The sequence below is a fragment of the Miniopterus natalensis genome, chromosome 9, assembly GCF_054644295.1.
Source record: "Miniopterus natalensis isolate mMinNat1 chromosome 9, mMinNat1.hap1, whole genome shotgun sequence".
In the NCBI taxonomy this organism is placed as follows: domain Eukaryota; kingdom Metazoa; phylum Chordata; class Mammalia; order Chiroptera; family Miniopteridae; genus Miniopterus; species Miniopterus natalensis.
In genome coordinates this window covers 58,563,072-58,583,920 of record NC_142089.1, presented here as the reverse complement: position 1 = coordinate 58,583,920, position 20,849 = coordinate 58,563,072, and the positions used below count along the sequence as shown (strand labels likewise).

Below are 20,849 nucleotides of genomic sequence, written 5' to 3'. Positions count from 1 at the left end.
TTTAGTAATTAGTTTATGTACCACGAGACGAAAAAGATTGAAAATCACTGTCTTAGACCATCATCTCTCACCTCCTTTTTTTTTCTATTTTATCCTACAACTCCTAGTAGGCAGTTTATTTGTACGTTATTTAAATTTGCCAAATTTTCTTGACAGTGACTTGTGCTTTGCTTTTGGTTTTGCTTTCTCTTTATGTCTAATAATTTTGAACATAAAATATTTTATATAAAGTCCCTGTGATTTTTTCATCTAGAGTTCTTAAAAATCTATCCTTGCTCTCTTTTTATCTACTGTATTTCTCATTCATAAGCAATTTTTGGGTTTTATGTGTGAGTGTTTTATAATTTTGGATCATGGAATGGTAATCAGGTACAGGGAGGAGTTTTATCTGTGAGAATTCTTTGCAGCTTATCTTGGAAGGTATGGCCCTCTGAAGTGTAGTTATTTGTTTTAATGGTAGAAGGTAAGGCAGTAGAAAGAGCTCCCTTGGAACATTTTGAATACAATACTAAGAGTTTACTACAATTTTGTAGACAGACAGTATTCGTTGAAAATGAGAGTTATATAGAGGCCGGTCTTGGAAAGGAGGCATTTCTTGTGTGAGTTAGAAAGATGAGTAAAAATGAAGATGAAGAAACTTGAAGTGGTAGAAAGTTTTGGAACTTAAATCTATATAGATGATTCAGATTTTTTTTTATTAAAACTGGAGGCAGGGTTGTTTTCAGAGAGGTAGAATAGGTATAATGAGAGTAACAACTAAGCATTTATTAAGTATCTGCTAAATTTCAGGCATTGTGTGACACTCCTTTCATAAACTTTTCTCATATAATTCTTACAACACAGCCTTTAAATCAAGAGGTAATATCTATGCCAATACCAGAAATATGATGGGACTAGATAATTTTACCAAGATTGAGGAACTGTTAAATGAGGAGCCAGATTTTACTTTTCTTTGATTATGAAAATTCCTATTGTTTCTTTCAGGGCCCTGATAAAATAATTTGAGGTTGAGAAAATTCAGGCTTGGTTAAGCCTGAATGGAAAAATTATCTCACCAGTTGATTCAAGGTCTATGTGTTTGTTTGTTTTAGCATGTCCTATAATTATAATACACTAAGCAGCAGGTGTTTATTGAGTTCTTACTATATGTTAAGTTCTTACATGTATTATCTCATTTAATTCTGAAGACAACCAAATGAGAAATAGGTAGTATTTTTTTAAACTCTTTAAAAATTAATTTTAGGGGGGAGAGAGAGAGAGAGAGAAAGAGAAACAAACACCAGTGTAAGAGAAATATTGATGGTTGCCTCTGGGAATTGAACCCACCACCTTAGGGTGTATGGAATAATGCTCCAACCGAGCCACAGTGGCCAGGGCAAGTAGTATTTTTATATACATTTTTCTTTTTTAAAATATGGTTTTATTGATTTTAGAGATAGAGGAAGGGAGAGGGAAAGAGAGAAACATTGACGTGAGAGTGAGACATCAATCAGATGCCTCCTGCAAACCCGGTACTGGGGATTGAGCCTGAAACTGGGCATGTACCCTGACCTGGAATCGAACCATCCACCTCTTGGTGCATGGGTCGACGCCCAACCCCAAGCCGACACTGGCTGGGCTATATACATTTTTCAAATGAAGAAGTGGAGATGCAGAGATATTAACTAGTTAATGTAGTCACCAAATAGTAAGCCAGAATTCAAAATCATGCTCCATAAAAATAGACTTTTTTGTGCATTGGAGGAATGTAAACATGCACATGACACATTTTGTGACATCAGGTTTACAGTCCAGTGATGGCACCTTCAGTCAGCCTGTGCTTTCTTTTGAGAACAGGACAGAAGAGCTAAGATCATCCTCTTTCTGTACCTGCTTTATAACACTGTGTCAGAAATTAACGCAGTACCTTCAGGTTCTATGTGATCACCCTTAGAGTTTATAGGTATTTATTATATAATGACAAACTGAGCTATAATAGGAGTTTCTAATATGGACCTTATGTATTCATTTAGATTACTTGATTCTTAAAGCAGTTTTATGAATCTTTAAAAAAAATTTTAAGTATTTGTTGAATAAAATTGACCTTTAATAATACCAACTTTTTTTATAATATTGTATAAGCATGAAATGGGCAGGTAGAAATTTGTAAGTTTTTTCAGGGCTTTTATCTATATAATCTGAGTATTTATATTTTTTATTATTAGAACCAGATCAATAGTAACCATCTTCGAAGAGCAGAACAGGAGGTGATCAGTCTACAGGAGAAGGTGCAGTATCTCTCTGGGCAGAACAAAGGACTACTTACTCAATTAAGTGAAGCAAAGCGTAAACAAGCAGAGATTGAATGCAAGGTAAGTATATCAAGTAGCTAGTTTGTTTTTGTCAATATAAAAATCCTTTTTTTGTTTTATCTCATCATTGATTACATTATCTTAAAACCAAATAAAACCAGAAGAAGCTAGTTTTATTTCCCGCTTTTCCTGAACTTCCTTTGGTGATTGCTTTCCAGGTTAGGGCATCCTGCTTTGGGGTGGATTTTAGGCAGGAAACCTCATTTTCAAACACTTGGTTAAATGCCAATGCATGAAATTAAGTTAACTAAGGGGTTAAAACTGGTATCTCTTTACAGTTTTTCTTTTGACCTGTAGCCCTTTAAAACCAAAGCTTTTAAGGTCTCAACTGAAAAGATAGGTAATTTAGAGAGTTTAGGCAACTCTTATTAGTGGGCAGTGAATATTGACATGTTTTCTGGATAGAGTAGAGAGCAAAGAAGTGTGTGTGTGTGCCAGTGGGTTGGGAAAACTCTGTACATTTCTCATTATTATTTTAATAAGTTTTTTTTCTCTTTTGTGTGAAGTGTTTGGATTCATAAAGCATGAAAAAGTATTTGAATGCAAATATATTTTTTCTTGAAATAAGTTTACAGTATAGCAGTGGTGAAAGAGAGGAGATGGGGAATGGGGTGGAGGAGAAGGGTGTGTGTGAAATAACTAGAGAGATGACTGTGGTCTGAGCATTAGAATGGATTACTGAGGACAAGTTATGGGATTTTAAAAATAAACTAGACTTCCATCTTTCCAAAGTAAGATAGTAGGAATGATGCCCTTTAAAGATTCCAGCCCTATTATTCTATGATAAGAAATAAGACTTTCAATGGCACATATAAAGCTGTAATTCCATCAACTTGTTCTGGTGTCATTAAAAACCAAGAGTGAAGCTTGAGTGGTTTATCAGTGTCACTGAAATCCAGAGATGAAATTACATCCTAATTAATATGCATGGCTGTTACAATTTACACTGACAGAAATCTGTAGGCAGTACTGAAATTTGTACTAATTTAAGAGGAGTCCCTCTTGAGGGATATGACTAGACTAATTTAGAAATAAAATGATGTAGCATGAGCTTATATGAATTTGATATGTTATACAAATATCTGATTGAGTTTTTATTATGCTATATTATCTGTGCTGACTTATTTTTAATAAAGAACTAATGTAATCTTTTTAATTATTTGTGTAAGTTTTCCTTAAGACGTGTTGATTACACTGTTATTGGATTTAATATTGCTTCTCAAATGCCTTACCACCTTTTAGTCAAAGTAAGGTGGTGTTCTTTGGAAATAAATATTTGGGGAGTTTTGCTGATGAAAATAGTTGTTTTCTTTGAATTTATCTAAGCAATGGGCTCAGGTTCAGAATTTTAGAGAATTTTAAGAATTGTCTTGAGATTCAAAAAATTTTTAATTGTTCATTAATACCTCTGTGAAGTATGTTACAGATGCTGACTCTGATATCTCCCCTGTGTTTAAGCTGTATATTGATTTATTTAATCTTTTATAATGGCTCTTGCTGATTTCAAGAATGACTAGTGTGTTGTCACTTTAGCTCCTAGTACATTCTGATTGTTTGTATTTTACCTTGTTATATTGTTCCTGAAGAACAAACCTAACTTTCAAGGAAGCCAGTCCTTCAATTATATAAATCTGATTAATTTTCATTTAGTTTTATATGATTATAGTTTATTATTTCTTGATTAGCAATTATTAAAGTTTATTTTATTTTTCATTTATTTAAAATGTCAGGGTACTGTTTTGATACTGATATTTTCCCTCTGTAACTGAATTTGAATGTTCCCAATTAAAGATAAAATAGTGCAAGTCTGTGATCCCCACTATGAAAATCCCAAACACTGTAAAACCCAAAGTTTTTTTTAAATAAGTTTTACACAAATTCATTTGGAATCACAACCTGATTTGAATTGAAATATGGCCATTTATCATTTTTATTTATCCCAGTTGGTGTGGGTATTTATACTTCACTGCTTCATTGTGTTGAGCATTGAGTATACTGTTTCATTATGGATGCTGCCTCAGTTCCCATGGATAAGACTAATGTATAGTTTATACATGGTATTACTTTTTTAAAATCTAAAAAATCTGAAATTTCATAACATACCTGGTCCCAGAGTTTTTAGTAATGAGATTTTGGGATTTTCTATATAAATCGAAATGTGAAGATTATAGAAAGATTTTAGATTTTTGTATATATACATGAGAAAACATATATTAATTTATGTACAAACTTGTAAAATTGTGAAATAAATAATGTTAAGTGAGGAAAGTCATTCAACATATTTTACTGTGATTATCATACTAATATAACACCCCTGTTCCTTTCTATCTCATTCTCTTCCTGACCCTACCTCTTCTTTTATTTCTTCCCAGGTAATGCTTTTATTATTTTTTGATATGTCCTTTTAGAGTTTCTTTCAGGCAAATACTAACAAGTAAAAAGTATGTAATTTTTCTTTTCCTCACTTATTTTTACATAAAAGTTAGCATACTGTATGTTCTGCTTTTTGCTTTTTTTCGGTCATACGTTTTGTAGAGCTTTAAATATCAGTCCTTGAAGAGTCTTCTCATTAGTTTCTAAGGTACACTGTTTTCCATTTCATGGATGTACTGTAGTATACTTAACTGGGCCCTCATTGATGGGCACATGGGTTGTTCCCAGTGTTGTGCTGCTATAAACGGAGTATAGTGAATAATCTTGAAATGTACATAATTTCAGGTGTACAGAAATATATCTACACATCCTTATCGGATAAATTCCTGTAAATGTTATTGTTTAGTCAGTGGGTACTTTTCATAGATTTTGTCAAATTACCCTTCTGAGGGTTGCACCATTTTGTTTTGTTTGTTGTTGTTTTTTTTTAAATATATCTTTATTGATTTCAGAGAGAGGAAAGGAAAGGGAGAGAGAGAGATAGAAACATCAATGATGAGAGAGTCATTTATTGAGCCCGCAACCCAGGCATGTGCCCTGACCAGGAATCGAACCCCGATCGCCTGGATCCTAGGTCGATGCTCAACTGCTGAGCTGAGCCACGCCTGGCTGGGCAAATTTTTTTTTTTTTAAAGGGTTGCACCATTTTGTACTTTGACCAGCAGGGCGTTCTAGTACCTTTCCCTCCTCATGTTACTTACCAAGTGTGTAGGCAAATCTTTTTAAGTAGAAGTAATTTACATCCTCTAGGACAGTGATTCTCAAATAGAGTTGGGATTATGAAACTTCAAAGAATGATGTCATTTACTTGTGTATTCATCAGATATTTGGGTGGTTTCTATTTGTCAGTTACTCTGACAGGCACTGAGGAGTCGGTAGTGAAGAAGGTGGGCATAATGTTTAGTGAGATAAGTGAAATGGGTAAGAGCATTATTAATGGTATACTGTGGACTGGGAGTTAAGGGGCAGTGGTAATTAAGATGCAGTGCCAGGCCCAGCCCACGTGGCTCAGTGGTTGAGCATCAACCTAGGATCCAGGAGATCGTGGTTCAATTCCCAGTCGGCATATGCCAGGGTTGTGGGCCCGATCCCCAGTTGGGGGTGTGCAAGAGGCAGCTGATCAATGACTTTCTCATTATTGATGTTTCTCTCTGTCTCCCTCTCCCTTCCTCTCTCTGAAATCAATAAAGATATTTAAAAAATAAAATAAAGATGCAGTGCCAGAAGGTGGTATCAGAGTTGGGACTGAAAGAGGAAGAAAGAATCAGCCTTATGAAGACCCAGGGGAAGATCCATGCATGAAAAGGGTCACAGAGTTCAAAAGCAGAGAAGGACTTGGTTGCTGAGTCTTGTACATAATGAAAAGCTTAGTGAGATAAAGCCAGGGAGGTAGGCTGGGACTCTGTTTCTTACCATGTAAATTTTTGTAGCCCATGGTAATGAGTTTGGGTTTTACTCTTAAGGTTTGTGGGAGGCCAATGAAAGGTTTTAATTAGGAAAGCAACATATGATACTTTTTTCTGTTTTACTATATTTGCTTCAGATTTTTTTTACTTTAGATTTTGAGGTAATTTTATGTTTAAAGAAAAGTGGCAAAGATAGTACATACACCCTTTAATCAGCTCCTCCTGATGTTAGCATCTTACATACCATGGTATAGGCTTTATTCAGATTTTCCCATCATGTCTCAGTCTCCTCTGACCTGTGACAGTTTCTCAGTGTTTCTTGTCTTTTATTACATTGACTAGTGAAGAACACTGGTCAGGTATTTTGTAGACTATTTCTCAATTTGGGACTCTGTGATGTTTGCTCATGCTTTAGACCGAAGTATTTTAGGATAGAATACAGAGATAAAGTGTCCTTCTAAGCACATCGTATCAGGGGGCATGTTGTATTGATATTATTACATCTAGTGCTGTTGTTAACCTTGGTCATTTGATTAAGTTGGTGTCTGCCACCTTGCTCCACTACAAAGCTATTTCCTCTCAGAATCTGTTCATTACAAGCAAGTTAGTAAGCCTAGTCCATGGTCCAACCTGGGGCAGGAGCATTAAGCTACACCTCCTGAAGGAAGGAGTATCAAAGAATTTGTGGACATATGTTAAAACCCCCACAGTAATTAAATATTTGTAGGGAACTATTTTGAAGCTATGCATATATCCTTAAAGTTTCAGCAACTAGTTTTAACATTTATTAGGGGATATTGCTTTAACAATTACTGTAATTATTTTTTAAAAGAACCACATGTCACTGTGTGGAAATGGGTTTGAGGTAGGGTTGGAAAGAGATTTGTTATAAGATCATCAGGTAATAGTATAGGACAGAAGTGCTAGCTTGGGCTTAGGAATTGGCAGTTAAACTAAAGAGAAATAGATCAATTTAAGATCTACTTTTCTAGAGAACAATAAAACTTGGTGATTAAGTAGATTGGAGAGAGGGAGATTAGGAGAAATTGATGCCTAAATTTTTGTTTTTATGCTTGATTGATCTATTTCTTATATAAGGTTAACTAAAATTAGTAGAGTATAAATGTATTAGTTATCTATTGGTATTTAACAAATTACCTCTAAAACTTGGCTTGAAAGGGCAATACGCACCAATATCTCAGAGTTTCTGTGGGTCAGAAATTCAGGAGCAGCTTAGCTAAGTGGTTCTGCTTTAGTCTCTCATGAGGCTGCAGCCATATGAAGGTTTAACTGAATCAAGAAGATAAGGTGTTTTAGGTGGCTCACTCACATGTTGCAAGGTGGAGCTGGCTGTTGGAGAGATCACTGTTCTCAAGGGGCTTTCTCTTAGTAAAGGATATAAACAAGTAAACACACAATCACAATTTAGTATGAATAGTGCTATGGTTGAGGAGGCATGTAGGACACTAGAATGGGAGTGTAGTATAAGAGTCATGATTCAAGGAAGGCCAACTAAGGAAATGATTAAGCTGAGACCTTAAGGATATGTAGGAGTTAGTCAAGGAAAGGCAACAAAATTCACTAGGCAAAGGGAATAGCATGTGTGAAAAGAAACATGTCGTTTGAACTAAAAGAAGTTCAGTCTAGCTGGAGAGAGGTGGGTGGTGAAGAATACTGGTAAGATATGAAGCTAGAGCAGTAAATGGGTAGCCCAGTCATGTAGAGCCTGGACACCAGTATAAGGACCTGGAACATTATCTCAAGATGTGTGGAGTGCCATTAAAGTGTTTAAAATAAAGGAGTGACTAGACCAGATTTGAATGTTATTAAACATAGGCATTGGTGTGCTGGAGCCAACTAGTAAAGACTTGCAAGAACCAACTGTTAAATTTTAAAGAATTTTGTGACACGTTTGTTAAACAGCCATATTAAAATTTTTATTTAACAAAAACAAATTATGGTAGAACAAAGGTAATAAACACTCAAACTTCATTATTTCCTAATTATTTTGCACTTTACTATTGTCCATGCTTTTAAGGTTATTTATACCTTTTATAGCTATATGGTGGAAATACCATACAGTAGTGTGCTACTGCACATTTCTTCCCAACTCTGTTTCAGTCGTATTATGTTGGCAGCTTTAAAGGAGTCACAGTAGAAGTATTTACACCATATAAATTGGCAGGCTACATCTCAGGGCTTGATTTATTGTTTTGTTGGTTATCTAGACCAGGAGTTAGCAAACTATAGCCCATAGCCCAAATCTGTCTGGCTGCCTGCTTTTGTAAATACTGTAAAATCTCGATGTAACTGACTAATTTGGGCAAGGGGGTGTCCATTAAAGCTGAAAGTCCATTATATAACAAAGTAGGTTTTCCAAATGCATATATTAAAAAATTTACAAATTAGTTTACCTGTTTTTACTTATGTAGACACATTTGTGTAATTAAAATAAAGTATGTATGAAAATTTGATTTCACAGAAAAGTTTTCTATATGTATTACTATAACTTTAAGTTTATACTAAATAGGTCTAGTAAATACATGCATTCACCAGTCATCAAAAGTAAACAAATGCACACGGCTGGGGTGTGGCTTAGTGCACGTGAGAACATTGCCCAGCATGGGCTAAAACTGCTGCAGAAAGTCACGCCACACTACAACAGAACCAATTACTGTGTAATCATGTGCTAATCATTCATGGAACATTGTTTAGGAACTGTCACTCTTGGATTTAAATATGTAGACTATTGTTGTACACATGTAATATTTATGTCTGTGAAATTACTACTGTGTTTTTTCCAACATATAGTCAATTCGCTAAAATTTATTAAAAATAACAGTGAATTAATAACAAAATAAAATAACCTGTTAATTTAATTATAGGCAAATCTTGGTTTAAAGCATTTTAAAATTAACAGGGTGTTAATTTTCACATATGACATATGGAAATTTTGTCCATTAAATCCAAAGTCTGTTAAATTGAGGCCTGCAAAATGGAGAATTTACTGTAAAGTTTTATTGGAATAGCCTTATTCATTTTTACAGTTCAGTGGGGGATAGAATAGTTGTGATAGACTGTATGCCCTCAGATCTAAAATGTTTACTGTCTGACCCTTTAAAGGAAAAGTTTTTGACTCCTGTTCTAGACTAATAATGCAGATTAAAGCTTAAAAGTTTGTTGTATCTTCAGCCTTTACATTGTGAATGACACAAAATATTAAGGACATTTTCTTGTATTTAATTACTATTACCAGAATCAGCAAAAAGCTTGCTCATTAACAAATGAATAAAATTCTAACATCATCTTCATTTCACTCTCATCTTCTCTCTAACATAAAAATACTTAGCCAGCCCAGCCGACGTGGCTCAGTGGTTGAGCATCAACCTAGGATCCAGGGGACCACGGTTCAATTCCTGGTCGGGGCACATTCCTGGGTTGCCGGCTCGGTCCCCAGTAGGGAGCGTGCAGGAGGTGGCCAATCAGTGACTCTCTCATCAAAGACTTAAAACACACACACACACACACACACACACACACACACACACAGCCAGCCACACACACACACACAGCCAGACAGACAGACACACACACACACACAGCCAGCCACACACACACACACACACACACAGCCAGCCACACACACACACACACACACACAGCCAGCCAGACAGACAGACACACACACACACACACACACACAGCCAGCCACACACACACACACACAGCCAGACAGACACACACACAGACAGACAGACAGACAGACACACACACAGCCAGACAGACACACACACACACACACACACACACACACACATACAGCCAGCCAGCCAGCCAGCCAGCCAGCGTTCATATCAAAACTTCGCTCATTCCTCAGTTTCAATTATAGGTGGCTTATGGATACAAGAGGGGCAAAAATAAGTGAAAGCATTCTGTGAGAATATATTGACTATATAGAATTTATAGTAATGAGTATTGAGTATCTTATCATCTGAGTGTATTGTACTATATATCCTTTATATCATTTCATATTAAAATATATAATAAACTTATATATAAACACATAAGCCTTTATCTGTACAGATGCACAGATAAATGCACATGAACGCTTGCGTGCACGCACACACACGCACACAGTGAGCGCCCCTTCCTCAGAGCTGGTTGTTAAACATTTATCAGCACAGCATTGGGTACAGAGACTACCTGTTCTGGCCATATGCAAATTTACAAAATATTTAAAGCAGCATTTGCTTAAAGTACCAATATCATATCTGAGTTACAAGAATAAATATAAATGTTTATTATTATTTTTTAAATACTCACCTGAGGATATATATTTTAAATTGATTTGAGAGAGGGAGGGAGAAAGGGGGGGAAAGAGAGAGAGAGAGAGAGAGAGAGAGAGAGAGAGAAAGAGAAACTTCGATCTATTGCCTCCCGCATGCACCCTATGAGGGATTGAACCCAAGACCCTTCGGTGCACAGGTCGACAGTCCAACCAACTGAACCACACCGACCAGGGCAAGAATAAATACAAATTTTTATTTAAAAACTTAATTATATTATACTTTTCTAAGTTTAGTGTTTTTTAAATTTTTGATATTATAGTACTGTCACTGTTATATCACCCGCTACACATTTTTGATACTGATTGGTGAATTTCAACAGAAATTAATGGAGGATCAAAATATTTTTGCATACCCTTTTTCTCTACCATATTTTCTTCATATTTTGTTGTTTTTGGGTCTGTATTATTTAGCACTGATATTGTAGAATATGGTTTTAGAGTTTTTCCTTGGTGAAATTTTGAGGTGGTGGGATAAATATTATGCCAAATTGTGATATAATGTAATTTTTATTATCCTTTGTAGTATAATGTAAATATTTATTAACATAATTTTTAAAATATTACCTAGTTAACATACTTTGTTAGTATTCATGTTCAATTAAGTTAATTTTAATTGAATTTTGAGCAATATTTATATGAATGATATTTCTTAATATTAAAAGATGGAATTCTATATATTCTTCATTTCATGTCAAGTTTAGGAGATAATAGCTTTTTTCTCATTTAATGGGCTTGTTATTTTCTAAATTTTGAGACAGGTTACGGCGTTCTGTTTTATTATTATTTATCATTAGTTTGATGTATTATGTGGTTTAATATTGATTTGGGTTTTTTTGCCACCCTAGAACAAGGAAGAAGTGATGGCTGTGAGACTCCGGGAAGCAGATAGCATAGCTGCTGTGGCTGAACTACAGCAGCACATTGCTGAGCTTGAAATACAGGTACCATATGAAAATAATAAAATACACATAAGAATAATGTAAGTTCCTCTTCCCTCTGCACCTGAACGCTGACTATCTTCATCCTGAAAATGACCGTGATTCTGTTTTCAATACTGACTCATTTCCAAGTCCATTCTTTTTATTGTGGTAAAATACACATAACACATTTTAAAGTGTATAGTTTTTTGACATTAAGTACGTTCACACTGTTGTACAACCAATCTCTAAAACTCTTTTCATCTTGCAAAACTGAAACTCTCTACCCATTAAATACTCCCCATTCCCCTCTTCCCCCAACCCCTGGAAACCACCCATTCTACTTTGTGTCTCTGAATTTGACAACTTTAGTTACCTCATATAAGTACAGTCATTCGGTATTTGTCTTTTTGTGACTGGCTTATTGCACTTAGCATAGTATCATTAAGGTTCATCCATGTTGTAATATGTGTCAGAATTTCCTTCCTTTAAAGGCTGAATAATACTCCATTGTATGTGTGTGCCACATTTTATTTATCCATTTATCCATTGATAGACACTTGGGTTGCTTCCATCTTTTGGCTATTGTGAATAATGCTGCTATGAGCATGGTGTACAAATATCTGAGTGCCTGCTTTCATTTCTTTGGAGTATATATCCATAAGTGGAATTGCTGGATCGTGTAGCAGGTTGTGTTTAATTTTTTGAGAAATTGATATACTGTTTTTCACAGTAGCTGCAGCTGCAGCATTTTACATACCCGCCAGTAATGCACAAGTGTCTCAATCTCTTCACATCCTCACCAACACTTATTTTGTTTCCTTTTTTCAATAATAGCCATCCTAATGGGTGTACCTGATATCTCATTGTGGTTTTAATTCACATTTCCTTAATGATTAGTAATATTGAGCACCTATCATGTGTTTATTTGCCTTTTGTATGTCATCTTTAGAGAAATGACTGTTCAAGTCTTTGCCCATTTTTTAATGAGGTTGTTCTTGTGTTTCAGAAGTTCCTTATAGTATATTCTCGGTGTCAATCCCTTATCAGATATATGGTTTACAAACATTTTCTCCCATTTCATCGGTTGCCTTTTTGCTCTCTTATTTCCCTTTGATGTAGAAAAGTTTTTGTTTTTTTTTTGAAATCCAACTTACGTGTTTTTTCCTTTGTTGCCTGTGCTCCAAGTCCATTTTGAATGATAATTTATTACATTTCTATAGTGTCAAAGCTATTTTCAAAAGAAAATTCAAAGTTTTAAAAATAAACTTGTTTTGTCACTTATGTTCTATTTCTTATTATGCAGCAATATTAGGTAATACTTTTCCAATATGGACAAAGTATTATGTTTAAAATCTTACTTCTTTCACAGTCTTTTGTTACTTCTGTTCCAAGCCATAAGTACAGTTTTCTTTGCAGTATCTAGAATTTTCTCTCCACCTGAAAATCCTTTTGTCCTTAAATTTCAATTAAAATTCAGTTAATTTCTAAGACATATTATAACCTCATCTTTTGATCCGGGTCAAAAGTAATCACAACACATGATTTGTATAAGTTTATAAAAAAGTGTCCTTTATGTTCTGTTGATAATATTCCCCATAAAGTAGCACATATTCAGAAAAACTTGACATAATATATTTGTAATCAGCTATTTAAATCATGCTATTATACACAATTCTAGTTTAATGTGATGTGTGCTTTTCTAACATCAAGAAAATTATAAAAATTTTTATACATCTGTCACAAAATAGCAAGATTTAAATCACTTTTTGTTGATTCTGAAATACTAAAATGAAGAACTTGGTATAATGCATGTTTTGTTTAAAATCAAATAGAACATGTCATTTTTGAAAAATATAAAAGAAGATGCGTGAGATTACTATCAATAGCAGTATGTTAGCATCAAGTGGCACTTGATTAAGTGATCACTGGACTCCTAATTGCCAAATTCTTTGGTATTTTTTCAGTATTTGTCTTGCTTGAACTTATCTCATTTGTCATTGTTGACCTCTCATACTCTTTTTTTTTTTTAAATATTTTTATTGATTTCAGAGAGAGGAAAGGAGAGGGAGAGAGAGAGATAGAAACATCAATGATGAGTCATTGATCAGCTGCCTCCTGCATGCCCCCAACTGGGGAACGAGCCCACAACCCGGGCATGTGCCCTGACCAGGAATCGAACCCAATCGCCTGGATCCTAGGTCGATGCTCAACCGCTGAGCCACACCCGGCCAGGCGACCTTTTCATACTCTTTACATTCTCTCCTCCCTTGGCTTTCCTAACACCACTCACTTTTGACTTCATTCTTTTTAAACTGTTGTTTTCAATCTTCTCTATGAGTTTTGAATCTTTGTATTCTTCTGAAAATTCAAGTTTTTGGGTGTTTTAAAAATTGAATTCAAACGAAAAGTCTCACATGACTTCAGGAGTCCTCTTTACAAGTGAATCCTAATATATCTCCAGCCCTACCATGTTTTCCTTAACCAGTAATTTTTAAACCTTTTAAAAAAAATTATTAACACAATATACAGAGAAGTTCATAAAGCAAAATCTATATATAAAAAAAATTACCCATATGACCACTATAAAGAATATTGCCTATACCCTGGAATCCACTATCCAATCACACCCTACTTCCTTATCCTGAATTGTATGGTAATCCTAAAATGTATGGTGATTACCATAGAACTCCTTATAGTTGTATCATCTTTATATGTATCTCTGATCCACACAGTTTAGTCTTCCCTGTTTCTGAATTTTGTATAGTCATATTAAATATTTTTTGTTTCCTCTTTTCTTGTTCCACATTATTTTAATAAAATTTATCATTTTTATTGTTGTACATGTTCCATTTTATGAATACATCACAAAGTATTTATCCATTGTAATATTAGTGGTCATTTGGGACTTTCCAGATTGGGACTGTTATGTACAATGCTGTGATGATGAACAATCTTCTGCACTATACTGATCACCTGTACACGAGTTCCTCCAGCATGTATTCTAAGTTGGGGAATGGCTGGGTCAGAGACCATGCAAATCTTCAACTTTACTTCCTAAAGTGCACCATATTAAACTCCCAACAGCTCCATATGAAAGTTCTTGTTTTTTCATGTCATCCCTCAACACTTGGTAGTGTCAGATGTTTTGATTTCTGCCAGTGACATTTCATCTTGGTTTTAATTTCCATTGACCTGATACTAATGAATTTGGCCATTTGGATTTCCTCTTTTGTCAAGTGCCTGTTAAAGTCTTTTGTGTATATTTTTCTATTGGGTTGTCCTTATGGATGTGTAGTTCTTTATTGATGTTGTGTTTTGCAAATTTCTACTCTCACTCTGCCACTTGTCTTTTGTTGTTGTTGTTGTTTTTAAATTTATTGTGTCTTTTGATGAATAGGCCAGTAGTTTTAATGGACAGTAGACAGCTCCACCTGGAAATTGTAGACACTTCACATTCACCATATTTAAAATCAAATGTGTTCCTATTCCAACCAAATTTTTTTCTTTTCTTGTATCTCAAGTCTTGGTCAGTGATATCATATATTACTGAATTATTCAACCTAGTAGGAATTTCACTTACACTTTTCTTACCCTCTACCATGTATACCAGGGCTGATACAGAGTGTGTAAGCTTTCAGCTTTACCTGGTAATACTCAATTATTTTACCAAGGGCTTGCGCTAGTTAACATTTCTACCAACACTTTACCTCCTCACCTACTATAGTAGATTTGCCTTCAAATAATTTCTTCTTTTTAAAGTGCTCGGAGCCCTCCTGTTGCTCATAGAGAAGAAGAAAACGCTTTTTTTTTTTTTCCTCTTCACCTGAGGATGTGTTTATTGATTTAGAGAGAGGAAAGGGAGAGACAGAGAGAGAGAGAGACATTGATGTGAGAGAGAAACATCCATCCACTGCCTCTTACACGCCCCGTACTGGGGATCAAGCCCACAACCTGGGCATAGGCCCTGACCGGGAACTGAACTGGCATCCTCCTGGTGCACAGGACGACTCCCAACCAACTGAGTCACACTGGACAGGGCATACATCAAAGGTAATTTTAATGATTTCAGAAACATTTTAAAAATCTTCCTTAGTCTTTCTGTAGTCCCTCCCATTCCCTTAATTCATGTGCCCCCCAACAACTGTCGATTAACTTCCTATAGTTTTCTTTTCTCTACCTTTAGCTCTTCCACAAACCTACCAGAATTATCTTTCTAAAACATAAAAACTTTTATTTACTGCCTTTTACCTACCAAATCACATCAAAGTCCCAGCATAAAAATGCTTCTTTTTATTATTGTACAACCTGTGTTTCTAGCTTTACCTCTCTCCATTATCTCCCCATCCTTCCTCCCCAACCCCTACACACATACACTGTCTTTTCAAAATTTTTACATTGTTTCAAAATTCTGTACTATTCTGCACACTGCTACATCTTCATAAATTACTGTATTTTTCTGTGCCCCCTAGTCCTCTGCTTTTGAGATATTTCTGCTTTCTGAGTTCTTCTTGGCTAGCTTACTGTTAATACACTTAGTAAATATGTCTTCAGTAAACATCTTAATGATTCAACTTTTACTCATTTATTTACTTATTACATGCAGATTAATATCCATAAATAGAGCTTTTGTTAAAACCTGAAACTCATTTTTCAATTCTAAGAATAATACATTTTGGGTTATTCTTAGTCAAGGAAATATCTTAGATCACTTTCAAGTTCCACTAGGGGGAGAACTCAACTTAGTCAAACATTTTTATACTTCAAATCTCTTCAGATCAACACTTTCAGTTACTGTTACTCTCTTGTGAATTAAATGTTTCAGACTCTTCATTTAATAAATTATATTATTATATAATCTGTTCTTTGGTATCAAAGCCTGCTTTTTAATGTAGTTATGAAAATTATACTTTTTAAATGTCATATTTAGATGAGAAAATACATTAGATGAAGAAATACTCATTTTTATAAACACTAGCATTATTTGGTAGATATACCTATGAGGCTGAAGCTAATTAAATTTGTTTTAAAAAATTCTTTAGTCAACTTCACACTTTTATGATTTAAAATTCATAATCCTCCCCATGTTACTGTTCTGAGATAACTACATCTATAATATACCTAAAATTCTTTATGATAATGCTCTCCCCCCTCCCCCCCATCTTTGGAGGAGCTGTTTTATATTTAGGGTCTCACAGTGAATTTAACCTTTTCTGAGTGGAGCAGCTTTCAAATTTTGGCCATTTCCCTACAACTGTTTGTAAAAGTTATTACTTAGTTAGCCTTCTCAAACAGAATGACACTTATTGATGGATTTAATCACCATTCTATAGTGTTTATTTGGGTTGAACTCTAAGGTTCCAGTGTATATAATTTAAATACTTTGTGACAATTCAGACTTACATTATAAATTTTAATTACTATATAATCCCTTCACCTCATTCAGGTCTCCGTTGTTTCCTTAGATAAAGCTCCTTTGGCGAAATTTCTATGTAAAGTGAGATTCCTATTCTAATCACTGTAATCTTATGTTGCTTTACATTTCTCCAGAACAACTATTTTTTTTTACATAATGGTACATTTTTGTTTTCGTGCACATTCCCCACCAGAATGGAAGCCCCGCGAGAGGAAGTTGTGCCTGTCTTACTAGTTTCTGTACTCCTCTGTGTGGTGCTCACTGCCTGCTACCTCGCCATCACGCAGATGCTTAGTTTGAAGAAATTAAAGGAACACAGTAATACACTCATTTGCTGTTGTTTCTACAATAAGTGACTTGTATGTAATTTGAGTATTCAAATGTTTAAAATTCAGAGGTTACTGATATATTCACATATGTATCAATTTGCGTACATTCTTTTATCAATAGGTCACTGTTTGTTAGAAAGGATTGAATGAATTCAGACTCAGCCTAAGTGCATTTATCATTATACAGAAGTTACTGAGCCTGGGTCCCTTCTTTGAAATGTCATTGGATAGAATTTAAACATCTGAAAATTCAGTACATTTATTGTTGGTGTTAGTGGCTTTAATTACATGTAAGATAATGGCAGTTATTTTTTAAAGGAGAAACTTTTTTTCTTGCTACCTGTGCATATGCTTTACAAGCTAATTTTCTGGTTGAATGTCTCAAGCTAATGGAATTTCTTTAGGTAGCCTGCAAAAATAAATATACCCTGATCAGTATAAAAAGCTTCAAGAAATTTATTATTAGGAACAAGAAGATTTTAGAATCCTAGTGACTCTGTAGTCACAACTTTCTTTTTGTTTTTTTATAATTGCTAGAGATGTTATGCTGGTTAACGATACAGATTTTGAAGTCAAACCTCTTATTAACTATCTCTTTGACAAGTTAACTTACTTTTTATTTACTGATTCAAAACTGAGGATCCTAAAGTTACCTGCCTTAGAGTTATTGGGATTAAATGAGAAAACATGTATAAAGTGTTCTTTCTTCCCTAACTAGTCTCCAGAGAAACAGCTCATAGGTGACCTAATATAAAAAAAAAAGTCACACTCAACATTGTAGGGGATTCCAAAAGTTACAGTCAAACTGGAAAGTGCAGAAAGATGTGTAGAAAATTAAATTATGATTTTAAGTGGGGTATTGGTTTCAAGTCAACAAATATTTATGGAGTACCTACTATGTGCCAGTTACTATTCTAAACACTTTCAGAAGAATTAGTGAACAAAACACAGAGATCCCTTTCCTCATCAAGCTATGGTAGAGGAAGAAGTCAGTGAACAAAATAAATGAACCATATAGTGTGTACTTCAGATGATGAACACAATGGAGAAAAAAATGTAGGAAAGGAAGAGGGTCGGGGTGTTGAGGGTAGAGTACTATCGCTATTTTAAATAACGTGGTCAGGAAGGGCTCGTTAGAAACTGACACAAACAAAGATCTGAAGCAGGTAGGTCCTGTAGATTTGGAGGAAGAAATCCCTCATAGGGGAATAGTTAGGGCAGAGGGCCTAAGGCCAAGAGTTTGTCTGAGTAGAGTCCCCTGGGTGGAGTTAGAGGGAATTGAACCCAAGCCTTCTGATACTTAACCTGGAATTGAGTTTATATATTGGTTATTATAAAGATAAATGTGTGTATTTGTCATGACCATACTAAAAGCTTCTGTGGGCTAAGTACATCTGTGAAATTAATTCTGCTTTGTTATAAACAACAGCATTTTTCATTGAAAACAGTTTAGTTCTACTCATATCCAACTTCTTGTTCTTTTCCTGGTACCCAGTCACATTTACCCACTTTTGGTTAGTTGGCCCAGCAGATAACCTCTAGGGATGCCTCAGATGGGCAATACCCCAACCTCTCTTGGCTTAAAAACGCCCACTCAAAATTCTGTTCTGACATAAAGCGAGGGAGTTCAGTTTAAATCACTGTGCCCAGATCAGTACGCAGTTTTACAGAGATGGAGAGGAAGTGATAAAATCTTTACTATTGAACTTTAAAATAGTATATATTTTAATAATGTTACATTACCATGACATTACTAAGTGATGGAGTTTATCATAAAACTTTGTGATCAATTCATGCTTTCCAACTTCCTGAGCTGTTTGTTAGTTTCATAATAGGTGGTAGTTTATATGCCAATTTAGCTAACAAACTACCTGGGAAGATTTTATTTTCCCCTCGAAGCACAATGTTTTCTGTTTTGAGCACTTACTTGAAAATTAAAATTTTTTTATTCTTTAACAGTTTTCTCAAAAGTTTAAGCATTTTTAAATTAGAAAAATATCTATTCTGTAATCTTATCTAGTCTTAACACTAATTCTCAACAAAGGAAGTAAGGTATATAGAATATTTTACTTAGCCTGCTATCTAGTCATTAGGTATAAAATTCAGTTAAAAACGTTTTTTACTAATAATGCTCAGATTCTTTGGTTTCCAACTTTAGTATGCAGTTAAATAGAAAGAGATTAAGTATCTAGAGGTTTTTAAGATACTACTGTATCTAGAAATGAAGGATGTCACTCAGATACCCAAAACCAACTCATAGTAGCATCTGAAGAATTAGTAAAGGGAGGTTAGACTGTTGAGTATCATAATATCAGTGATTTTCTCGGTGTTATTAAAAATTAGTATATGTACACCTAGCATGCAGATCTTGGTTTCTAATACCATTTCCAATAAAAGAAACCAAGGCTTCTCAGAGAAGTAGCTGATTCTAGCAATAGGACAGGAAATACACAAGATGAGCCTGGAGCATCTTATAATGCCAGAAAGTAAAGAAGTACAAAACAGAACAAAACTCGACATTCATAGAAGTATGTTAAAGGGACAGGGAGGAGCCAGCTGAAAGAGCTCCCAGCCGTCCAAGGTGGAACAGTATTTATAGTAGTGAATTATAACTCAGAGTGTAAAATATCTCTGAGTCCATACTGAAATAAATAATGATTGAATAAATTAATAAATGGGGGAGATGAGATAAATCTCTGTGCAGAAGAATTCCATATACTCTTCCCTCAAGAAGAGAAGCATAAACCTCTACTTCTTAAGTGTGGACTAGACACAGTGACTTCCCTCCAAAGGATACAGTATGGAAAGGGCAGGGGGAAAAAGAACTACATAACTTTACGGTGGAGAAACCTGACAAACACTCCATCACTCAGATGATTAAGGTCAACATTAACAGTTAAAAATTACATTATTAGTATTTACCTGTGATACAATGTGATAAAAATGGCACTTTACCTCTCTGGTCTTCCAATAACCCTGAACCCCAATCTTCCTATGAGAACAGTATCAGACACATTTTGATAGTGGGGCATCCTATAGAATGCCTGACCAGCACTCCTCAATGCTGTCAAGGTCATCAAAAACAGGCAGTCTGAGAAACTGTCACAGCCAAGAGCAATCTAAGGAGACATGACAACTGAATGTAATGTGGTATCCTGCATAGGATCCTAGAACAGAAGGACATTAAATTAAAAAAAAAAAAAAGAAGAAGGAAGCACCACTAAGGAAATCTGAATAAAGTATGGACTTCAGTTAGTAAACCTGTATCAATATTGGTTCCTTAATTGTAACAAATTGACCATACTAAGACATTAATAGAGGAAACAGTGCAGCGGGTAAATAGGAACTGTCTTCTCAGTTTTTCTATAACTTTGAAACTGTTCTTTAAAAAAAAAGTGTTATAAAAAATAGTTTTTGTAATTCCATGGTTTTTGGGAGTCCCTAGAATTATATAGAATTTTTAAGTATTGGTCACAAACTTAAAAATTATAGTTTAATTTACCCTTTACGACCTTCCACCCTCCTTCCCTCTGTAACCACCATGATGTTGTTTGTGTCTGTGAGTTTCAGTTTTATATGAGTGAAATCATATGGCTCTTAGCTTTTTCTGACAGACTTATTTCACTTAGCATGATATTCTCAAGATCCA

General features: G+C 34.8%; 1 protein-coding gene across 3 annotated transcripts in view; it reads left to right on the top strand.

Annotated features, from left to right (window-relative positions):
* Positions 1-20,849, top strand: part of EVI5 (ecotropic viral integration site 5) — a 167,135-nt gene that overhangs the window by 107,592 nt on the left and 38,694 nt on the right. For all 3 annotated transcript variants that reach the window (XM_087820590.1, XM_087820589.1, XM_087820588.1), the window contains 2 exons: positions 2,205-2,351; positions 11,384-11,479. In XM_087820590.1, the coding sequence (XP_087676716.1) occupies positions 2,205-2,351; positions 11,384-11,479 (243 nt within the window). The remainder of the gene's footprint in view (positions 1-2,204; positions 2,352-11,383; positions 11,480-20,849) is intronic.